Source organism: Brachionichthys hirsutus, chromosome 3 (genome assembly GCF_040956055.1).
Source record: "Brachionichthys hirsutus isolate HB-005 chromosome 3, CSIRO-AGI_Bhir_v1, whole genome shotgun sequence".
Classification (NCBI taxonomy): Eukaryota; Metazoa; Chordata; class Actinopteri; order Lophiiformes; family Brachionichthyidae; genus Brachionichthys; species Brachionichthys hirsutus.
In genome coordinates this window covers 5,765,727-5,776,255 of record NC_090899.1, presented here as the reverse complement: position 1 = coordinate 5,776,255, position 10,529 = coordinate 5,765,727, and the positions used below count along the sequence as shown (strand labels likewise).

The 10,529-nt window shown below is 41.9% G+C and overlaps 1 protein-coding gene across 1 annotated transcript; it reads left to right on the top strand.

The window, feature by feature from the left end:
* Positions 1–5,847: 5,847 nt before the first annotated feature.
* On the top strand, positions 5,848–9,964 carry prpf31 (PRP31 pre-mRNA processing factor 31 homolog (yeast)). Its single transcript, XM_068759837.1, has 14 exons — positions 5,848–5,986; positions 6,558–6,773; positions 6,852–6,912; positions 7,053–7,136; positions 7,234–7,331; positions 7,491–7,597; positions 7,735–7,904; positions 8,014–8,171; positions 8,267–8,356; positions 8,578–8,705; positions 8,866–8,938; positions 9,312–9,440; positions 9,551–9,649; positions 9,733–9,964. The coding sequence occupies exons 2-14, from the start codon at positions 6,558–6,560 to the stop codon at positions 9,844–9,846; spliced, it is 1,527 nt and encodes a 508-aa protein (XP_068615938.1). The 5' UTR covers positions 5,848–5,986; the 3' UTR covers positions 9,847–9,964.
* The last annotated feature ends 565 nt before the right edge of the window (positions 9,965–10,529 follow it).

The window sequence follows — 10,529 nt, the reverse complement described above, 5'->3', positions numbered from 1 at the left end:
AGAAAATGATGAACTTGCCGGAAGCGAACTTCACCCCGCTGTCTTGGAGGGTTGTGAGGAACCCTGGAGCAATGAGTTACAAGGGTTGCCTGGCAACCTTGCCATTAAGGAAAAATGGGAGTCCCAAGATAGTGACTTCCAGAAGAATATCCAAGTAGTGGATATACAACAGGAGGAGAATATTGAAAACCTTGGAGACATGGGCAGCTTTGAAAAAGACATGAAAAGAGAAATCCAATGCACGGAAGTAGAAAACGTAGAAACTCCGGAGAAAGAAGCCCTGTTGCAAGGTGAGGTTTCATCATGCTCAGACACACTCAGAAAAGAGGTCAATATTATGCACCCCACAAAGACAGAGGAAAATCATAATTCCAATAGATGGCCTCAGAATCACCTCGACAATATTCAAAAAGAGGAATGGACATCAGCTGAGCATGTTGTCAAAGATAACGTAGAGACTGATTTCAGTCGCACTTTAGAATATACAGGGTCAAATATATCTATTTGCATTACGGAAGCTCATAATGTGGACTTCTCAGACCAGCAACATGTTGAATCGGGTGTAAATTCAGAAGCGGAAATGAGACCGTGGCTTTCTAGAGAAGACGAGAGAGTAAGCAGTTCGAACTCAGAGGAGGAATATCGGGATATTCCCCTTCCACCCAATCCCAGTATTTGTCCCGGTGAAGTTCAAATACAGGAAGAGAGAGACCCGTCATGTCCGAAGGTAGACAGTTTCAGCTCAATAGATTTCCCAAGTCCTCCACCAAGCATAGACCTTGATGTGCAAGATGATAAACTGGAGAGCTTAGATGACTCATTTCCGAGTCCACCGCCATCGGTTATAGAGGCAGAGGAATTTATTAGTCACATTAATCTAGAAGACTTTATTACTGGCACCGAGACAGAGACGTGTATTTCCCCAAGTCACATAGAAGCCTCAGAGCCAGCTCCTACTCAGAGTATAGGTATCTCAGCCAATCTGAATCTGCCCTCTGTGCATATCACACTGGCTGATGAGGACAACCTTACAGCCAGCACTGAAACGCAGGAAGAACATAATAACCTATCTCAGAATACATCTTCTAACCCACCTTCTGTGCATGGCCCCCTCAACAAGCTCCCAGAATTACTGATTTCTGAGTGGAAAGATTTGGATGAGGAGCCCCTGGAGGATTTTGAAAAACTGGAACAACTGTGCTGCATATCTGGGGATGAGGGAGATAATCTGGGTGCCCTTTTTTTGGGGAACCTTGACCTATTGGAGTCTTTGAAGAAAACGCCAAACCAGAAAGATGGCAATGCAGGCGACTGTGATACAAGTGAAGGGACGCATGACTCTTCCAGTCCTGAGAGGAGCAGGGGGGATTTGAAGGAGGATAGCGGGTCTGATCATTCTGATAAGACGGCAGAGACTGTACCACATGTGATTCTGGATACTCGTGATAAACAGTCACCTCAAGAAGAGCGGGATGATGAGCCGAGATCTACCGGCCAAACATCTGAAGGGAAAGACCAAGGATCTCTCTTGAAGATGACAACAAAGAATGGCCTGAAGATGCAGGTGGGATTCATCGCCGTCTGCTAAGAGTGTAAAGAGTTGCCCTTAGTGCGTTTATCCACGTCTCTTTGTTGGTTTGTGTTGTTGCTTCAGGTGTGTGAGGAGAGGCTGCAGTTCTCCCTCAGTGAAAACGTGCAAACAAACGTGCTTTGGGGGTCGACTGTTAAAGACACAGCGATGCTGCGGCCCTGGGGGGGGCAAGCTGCAGAGGACAGCGCCGAGCTGGCCACTGTGAAGGAACAAAACGAGGATGAAAGGTATCACGTCTGACTCAGAGTCACATCTCAGACTTAATTAAAGGGTCAATTCACTCATAAATTAAATTCCATACGTCCTACCATTTGGGGCAATGCAGCAGGAATGGCAGAAATGGATATCACATATCTTGAATCAAATTATGTGCGTGGTTAGTTATCACAAGGAACAAGTTAAAAGGGTTTTTGGTGGTTTTATACTTTATATTCATATTTAACGAACTGCTTTATTTTGTGTTTCCATGCAGCCACGAGGAGCAAGAAAGTTGCCCCAGCTTTGAGCCCCACGCGGCGACGGATGAAACTAAAGCCGAGCCACTCACTGTGATTGAGCAACCTGAGACCACAACCCACCAACCTGCTGCAAGCCAGGGAATGAAAGGTAACTCCATCTTAGACGTATTGCAAAATGTTAATTATGATAATAGATCAATTCAAATTCATATTGTGACATAATTTTTCTTTGACATAGCCCAGAAACCATTTTCCCATCATTGAGGTTCTTTGTAGGGATGGGGAATAAATACATAAATAGAGTTTGAGTTAATGTTGATTTTGGTTTGAATCAAGGAGTAGCTATAGAATGTTTAAAGAAAAAAAAAAAACATATTGATTAAATCTTATTGGAATATCCCATCTGGGATACTTGTAAGGTATTCCCTATACCTAACATCTCTACTTCCATTTTCACAGCAAAGCTTGCTCGTCTGTCTCTTGCCCTCCCTCCTCTTGCTCTGACTCTCCCACTCACCCCCACGAGTAAAGGAGGATTCGGGAATGGGGCAATTGGAAATCGGATTGGAAGACGGAGAGGGCTGTCCTTGGGAAGTGATCCTGACGACGACGAGGAGGATGAGCAGGAGGATGAAAGCTCTCGGAGGGTGATTGTTGTTACAGAAACAGATGTGGACAAGCGCATTGGGCTGAGGAGTCTGCTGAAATCACCCAAGGAGCCACTGGACAGAGAGAGGGACAGAGGAAGAAATGTCTCCTTTTTTGATGATGTCACGATCTATCTTTTTGATCAGGTCTCCCCTCCTCACATTCAAGGATTGAATAACAAACGAATAAATCCTGTGTTAGATATAAAAACTGACTGACTCTTTGTTTGATTGTGGCAGGAAACTCCAACCAATGAACTGAGTGATTCAGCACCCACTAGTCCGGCGCCAGCGTCTGTCAAGAGCAGCAAGTTGGATTTACGCGGTAAGATTATGAACACGTCACCCGCTAGCAAGCCACGTAAAAACAAGTAGATTCCCATTCAACTTTGTGCAGACATTTTTGGCCCCCAGCAGATGACAAATACTAAATCTGATTCCTCAAGCGCCACGGTGACATATTCCGATGCAGTGTTTTAGAGGGAAGTGTTTTCTTGCTGTATGACACATTGGAAACTGGGAATATACAAATTCCAACTGAGACAAAATCATCTGGGCGCGCAGTCTGTTTTTATTTTTTCCTTAGTAATTTGAGAATATAATCATGCTGTCCTCTTTTGTGATGCAACAGTAATATTACAAAGGGTATTTAAATTGATTTTAACAAAGTATTCTGTTGCATGAGACATGTTTGCATTCTTAATATAGTATTGAAAGATCTCCTTTAATTGATATTAACCCACTTTTCTGCTTGAGATTTACTGATATGAACATGGGTGCCTATCAATGTGGCAAATCTTGAACTAAAACTGTGTCTGCCCTTACTTTTTCAGTTTTGATGAATTTTACATTTCATTTAGCACCACAAATAAGTCGAACTTTAACATTCTACATGATGACTACTTAGCTGGAGCCTTTGCGGTGTATGGGCTCATGTTAGCATGCTAACATGCTAATTAAGATATGTCTCAGGCAAGTTTTACACCAGCAATGTTAGCGTTCTTAGTGTTGGTGTTTCATATCATGCCCTCTGTGGCATTTAGCTCACAGCACTGCTTTGTGAAAGTGCAGCTTAACAGACAATGTTTACAACCTGACAGGCACAAACTCATCCTCACGCAATGAGATATGAAACACATTCAGATCAAGCATCTTTTCTACACATAGACAGAGTTAATCTCCTACGATTGCCTGCCTCGATGCTGCGATTTGAGACTGAAAATGAGCCTGAGCTGTGTTTCCCAATGGTTTTTCATTTACTTGACTTTCTCTCTCCATCTTGTCAACTCATTTCACAGAGATCAGCATTTCCTTTGGGCTTTGCATGTAGAAATGCAGAAATTCCCAAATTAGATGCTTTCTTGGTGGTTCATAGCCTTTAGAGTTGTAATTTCAAAGCATTGAAAGAAGACTGTCCTCCCTTTGAGTTATTTTTAACTCAGGACTATCTTATATTGCTCCAGATTATATTTGTAGATATAGAATATTAGTTTATTTTCTGACTTGTCTGGTGTTATTTATTTTTTTAAACAGGGCAAAACATCAAGAGCAAAGACTCCAAAAGGAAAGAGGATTTATCAATCAAACCAAGGTCGACTGTGGGAGCCAATCCAGTGACATCATCACGTTTCACTGTGAGCCCTGCCAACGACCCCCACTTGGCGTGATGTTACACGTCATCGTGGGAACCTTTAAAGCTGAGCCTTCTTGGACTGGCCAGTGAATTAATCCCAACAAGCAGCCATTCACCCAGAGGCTATTTTTCTATTGAATAGGCAACTGAAAGAATGAAACTCCCGTTCTGAAAGCTGGACACATTCCAGGTTTTACCAGCAACAGGATTTTGTATTGACAGTGATCATTGTGCTCTCCGCCACTATTTGCAGAGTTTATTCATAGCCTTCGATGACAAAAGTCTTTAGAAAAGGCATCGTGTGCGAGGAGAAGAGGAGCCTGGAGCTTTGTAAAATCTGAAACGGATTTGACAGCTATGCAGTAGGAGTCTTGCTGTGAACCAGCTTACCTTCTCTTTTTCTGCTTCATTTTGTTGTATTATTCCCCAGATATGCTGGGAACGCACTTTTTGTCATCATTAATCTAAAGGATAGGATTCCCGCCTCTCTTTATTCAAGAAGTTTTTAATTGCAGTCAGTCGATTGTTCGTGTAGCCAGCAGTTTGGAAAATAACTCATTTGACTCATGTATTTTAGAAAGCTCATTCGCATTTGTACAAATATCATAAACCAGGTGTATACAGTACCATTTTAGAGATGTTTACTTTTAGATGTATTCTTAGACTGCACGAAAAATGATACAGGCTATGCTTCTTTACATTTTGAGTTCAAAATATATTTTTATTACATTATTACAATTAATTTATATATTTATTATGTTGTTTTATTTTTCAATGTAATACCAAATGTCATGCCGTATTTTATTTATTGACTTATTTATTTCTAATTTATAAATCAATGTATCTGGTTGCTTTCCTTCAGTTAACAAACAATGTTAACTTAGATTTAATTTGCTTAGACAGAATGCATTTAGGTTGAACTCCCTCTAATACATTCATAACAAAGAAATCAAAAATATTTTCCCATATTTATTGCTGAAAAAAAGTATTTTGTATAATTTCACTTATATATTCCAATCTGTATGGAATTATGTCCTGTAATGTGTCATTATTTTCCAATGTCTTTTGAATTTATAGCTGTCTCATTCTTCCACCTTGTTTGATGACAGTCAATGTAGCTTAGCATGAACTATCAAAGCTTTTCATCAGTAAATAACTCCATTTGTTTGTGTATCCATTAATTTATGCCATTTTCTACTACTAGCATTCCATCATGCAGTTGACATCCAACTAGTTCATTGGTTTAGTCTATTTAAATGTTGGTTTAAAACCTGTATCGTTTAAGAATGGTTTTCAGGGGATAATGTATAAACATGGGGAAATAAAAACTTCAAAATGTGAACCTCTTTACTGAACTGCTTCATGACGATGCGTGTTGTTGTTTTGTTTTATAATCACATCTTGTGGGTGTGTCATGTAAACTGTACACCAGTAGGCGGAGCCACAGCTCCGCTCGAGTCCTCCCATTTGCTGATGCCAGTTCCCAGAAGGCAGTGCGAACGTTGTTACGTCTTTAAACTGCGACAAACTGCGCGGAAGTCGAAGAAAGGCTGAGGAGGAAACATTGTACAAAGAATCTTTTACAAAGGAATTTGAAGCTTCTATTAAAATATATTTGTTTTTCTCTTGGTAAGGCGGCTGGAGTTTGAAGTTAGAGGTAAGTTGATGTCACGTATTGAGCGTTTAGTTACGTGACTGGCTGCGTCTATCCAACCTTTGCTAATGCTACCTAGATTAGCTAATGCACACTACGCTCCAAATTAAACCATTCTCAAATAAATGCGAATTCCGCTTTCAGTTGCCACATACTTTTTATCAAGTGTTGCGTTTATTAATATTGTTTGAGGTTGTGATCCGAGCAGTGATACTCGAGAATGTGTAGTGTTCATATGGATTTTAGTAAATTGTTTGGGTTAACATGTTTTGAGTAATCGTTTTGTAAAGTACCTTATTTAAATTATAATAAGAGTGGATGCTCATGACTCACACAGCGGATCAGCAAAGTTAAAAGATAATTATGTGTTTTAAAGCTGCAAAGAAAAATTTCCTTATGAACAGACAAAAAAGGAATTTGCCAGGTAAGTTCTAAAGTTATATGAGAAACATTAAGGCCATAACACAAGTATTTGTTACAATCTGTAATGGGTGAGATCTTCTTTGGATTCACGTTGGAATCCAATCAATCCAGTTACTTTGAATGTTCTCAAGCTGTCTGCTGCTGATTACAGATGTCTCTGGCGGATGAGCTCCTGGCAGACCTGGAGGAGGCTGGAGATGAGGGGGAGGATGGGCTGTATCTGGAGGGAGAGGATGAAGAGTGTGAAGGTGACGTGTTGCCAGGAAGGGTCGAGAGGGGGCTGGAAGACATCCCAGAGGAGATGGAGGTGGACTACAGTAAAGCTGAGAGTGTTGCATCCATTGCCAAGCTGCGCAACAGCAAACAGGTAAGTTATATCACGTCAGAGTTATGAAAGTTCATATTTATGGTAATGTTTCTGCATAATTTTAACCTTTGCCTATAGTTTTCTGAGATTATGGACAAAGTTTCGATGTATGTTGGACAGCAGCGCAAGATTACGGAGGGTGAGTACCATTTGCATGTTAAACATTGTATGTATTGCAATATCTTTTTAAATTTAAGATGTATTTCATAGGCTTTTATTTTAGTCTGATATTTATCAAGAATCTCCGATTTGGTAAAAATATTTTCTGTTTTCTTTCAGTCTCAGGTCCTGTTGAGGCTGACCCAGAATACAGACTGATCGTAGCAGCCAATAACCTCACAGTAGAGATCGACAATGAGCTCAGTGAGTTGGACGTCTTGACTTCAATTAGCAAGAAGAAAATAAACTGTTTAATGTGGTTCCCCTCTTTTATGGTCGATGTTGTTCTGCCTGGATTTAGATATCATTCACAAGTTTACTCGGGACAAGTACTCCAAGCGGTTCCCAGAGCTCGAGTCTCTGGTCCCGGACTCTCTCGATTACATCAGCACAGTCAAGGTGAGAGGAGGAGATTGTTCTGTGACTCCGAAGGACATCGCCATCTTTGTAGTTTAGCAGCTTGGCTTTGTGCTGTCGCTCGTGACGAAGGACTTCTTGTCTCCATGTTTTACAACTTGCTCCCTGTCTATTGACCACGTTCCATTGTTTCCTTTTCAGGAACTGGGAAATAATTTGGAGAAATGCAAGACCAATGAAACTCTGCAGCAGATTCTCACCAATGCCACGATAATGGTTGTCAGTGTCACGGCCTCGACCACACAGGGGTGAGTCGACGGCACCGGGGGGTTAATGATTCTGCTTTTTTGGTTTTATCGCTGGCGCTCGCACTCTCTGCTGAGGGGGACGATAACCTTTTAAACGTTTACCAGAATGTTGACTCGGTGTATGTTCATGTTTTTAGGTCACTGCTCAGTGAGGACGAACTGAGGCAACTGGAGGAGGCGTGTGACATGGCTCTAGAGCTGAACCAGTCCAAACACAGAATATATGAATATGTCGAGTCCAGAATGTCGTTCATTGCCCCAAATCTGTCCGTCATTGTTGGAGCATCAACAGCTGCCAAGATTATGGGTAAGAGATGACGGTGTTCAGTTGAAGCATGTTAAATGCAGAGAGACTCCCACTGGGGAATGTCCTTGCTGCTGCTCTTATCTCTTTCTGCGTTGTCTCTGGTTTTCAGGTATCGCAGGCGGCCTCACCAATCTGTCCAAGATGCCAGCCTGCAACCTCATGTTGCTCGGAGCTCAGAGAAGAACTCTGTCTGGTTTCAGCAGCACCTCCCTGCTGCCCCACACTGGCTTCATTTACCACTGCGATGTTGTGCAGTCACTACCACCGGTCAGTAAACGCATTCCCACAAACACACGTTTTTGCGTTCTAAACTCGGCACAGAGATCTTGTAAGCTATGCCTGCAATCCATTCTCGTCTTCAGGACCTCCGGAGGAAGGCGGCTCGTTTGGTGTCTGCGAAATGTACTTTGGCGAGCCGAGTGGACAGTTTCCACGAGAGTTCAGATGGCAAGGTGACCGTTCAAACGAAGCACATGAATAAATGTTGACTTTATGATTAAATGTGCAAAAGTACAAAGTCTCTAATATTTTCCTCTTCTCACTCGGAGGACAGATATTTTACATAAATGTTACAATAAGAATGCAACAATCTATACAGAATTTAATGTTTTAAATGTTAAACATTTAATTCATACTGAATTCTGAAGTCTTTTTTTTTTTTTTTTTACCCCAGGTTGGCTATGATCTGAAAGAAGAAATTGAGAGGAAGTTTGATAAATGGCAGGAGCCTCCGCCAGTGAAGCAAGTGAAACCACTGCCGGCTCCACTAGATGGGCAGAGGAAGAAGCGTGGAGGAAGAAGGTGCAGAGTGTTGGCTTCTCTACAGAGTTTTACTGGACATGCTACATGGAGATGCACCGTGTCGCAGAGCAAGCAGCTTGCGTAGCTGAATTTAGAATGCCAGCAGCTCCGTATGTGGAGCTTAACCAACACTGCTCTGTTTTTGTATTTTAATCTGAAGGTATCGAAAGATGAAGGAGCGTCTTGGGTTGACTGAGATCAGGAAACATGCCAACAGGATGACGTTTGCAGAGGCCAGTGGATATTTCTATCCTTCATATATCTGCATCAAAGCTTCTTTGATTCTCTCCGAGGCCATGAGACGTTCTTCTACCAAATGATCGCGTTCATAGTCCCTTCTGAAGCATCTAAATATAAACCTGCACAGGTTATATACTCTGAGTTCTGTGTTACTCACCTCAGTTCCTCTGGTTGGGCTGCTCTATCTACTCTGGGGACAATGGATAAAAATTGATGTTTTAAAACATTGCAGAGGGCTTATTGGGTTTAATCTAAAAATATTTAGCATTTTGGATTTTCTTGTCACACTGAGTAGTTTGAAATTGACGCATTGTTGAGGGGAAAATAATGAGACTGAAACGCTGACGTTGTGATGTCCTGCTGCAGATCGAAGACGATGCGTATCAGGAAGATCTGGGCTTCAGTCTGGGTCAACTGGGGAAGAGTGGAAGCGGGCGCGTCCGGCAGGCTCAGGTCAACGAAGCCTCGAAGGCCAGAATCTCCAAATCCCTCCAGGTGAGTTCTCTAATGGCTCATTTGTTTCTCCAGCATTAACTAAGAAATTCTTCTTTCCAGCCTTCTGAGTCTTTATGTATTTTTTTTTTTTTAATTCCTCTACACAACAGAGAACGCTGCAGAAGCAAAGCATGACATACGGCGGAAAGTCAACCGTCAGAGACCGCTCGTCAGGAACCAGCTCCAGTGTCGCGTTCACTCCTCTACAGGTAAATCAAAGTAAACGTCCTCTATGGAAGACATCGGAACATGAGTGTTTATTTTCCTTTACAATCGTTCTGCTCCTCTGCAGGGGCTGGAGATCGTGAACCCGCAGGCTGCAGAGAAGAAGGTGGCTGAAGCAAACCAGAAATACTTCTCTAACATGGCGGAGTTCCTCAAAGTCAAGAAGGAGGCGAAGATGTGACCTCTGACACCGTCCCACACATGGACAGTTGCATTTGACAATGCGGTGCCGGTACCTTTCCAAATTTATCTCAAACCTGTATTTTACCTTTTTTTATTTCGGTTGACACTTCAATAAAATGAGAACATTTCAAGAAGTCTTATCGTCCATTTTTCCGGATCAAAATGTTGACTTGGGTTGAAACCAGTTTGCTTCAGGCGTCTCGGTGACGTCCTGGTGAACACACAACCCGAACTGAGGCCGCCGTCTCGACGTCATGTGGTGGCGGCTTTAACAAAGATTCAATCTAAAATTAGAAAATCCATATTCCCCTGTAGGACTGACAGGACTGTACACCACACACACTGATGTGTAATTTCTTAAAAGTATTTATTGAAACTTTACAATCCTGTTATAACCCCGTTAACTTCTCCCATGCAGAACTGTGATAATAGTAAATACGTCTTGAAATTCACATTTTAGCAACTTAACTGACCTTTCTTAAAAGCCCCCAAAAAATAGAATCTAGAAAAGGCAAATCTGATCACTTTGCAGTTTTCCTCTTCATGCCCTTATTAGACCCCCCCCCCCCCTCCACACGCCCTCTCCCTCCCCAAGAAGCCTGAAAGTTTAGCACACACAAAGTTTAAAGAACAGATCTGAAGTTTTCATGGTTGTTCAAATGGAAAAATCTGATTCAGTGT

What these genes read in the sequence shown, in the direction of transcription:
- prpf31 (XM_068759837.1), top strand. Translation starts at nt 6,558, where the DNA reads ATGTCTCTGGCGGATGAGCTCCTGGCAGACCTGGAGGAGGCTGGAGAT. An exon ending in AAGAAGCGTGGAGGAAGAAG is followed by an intron (nt 8,706 to 8,865) that starts GTGCAGAGTGTT and finishes TTTAATCTGAAG; the next exon opens with GTATCGAAAGATGAAGGAGC. An exon ending in ACAGGATGACGTTTGCAGAG is followed by an intron (nt 8,939 to 9,311) that starts GCCAGTGGATAT and finishes GTCCTGCTGCAG; the next exon opens with ATCGAAGACGATGCGTATCA.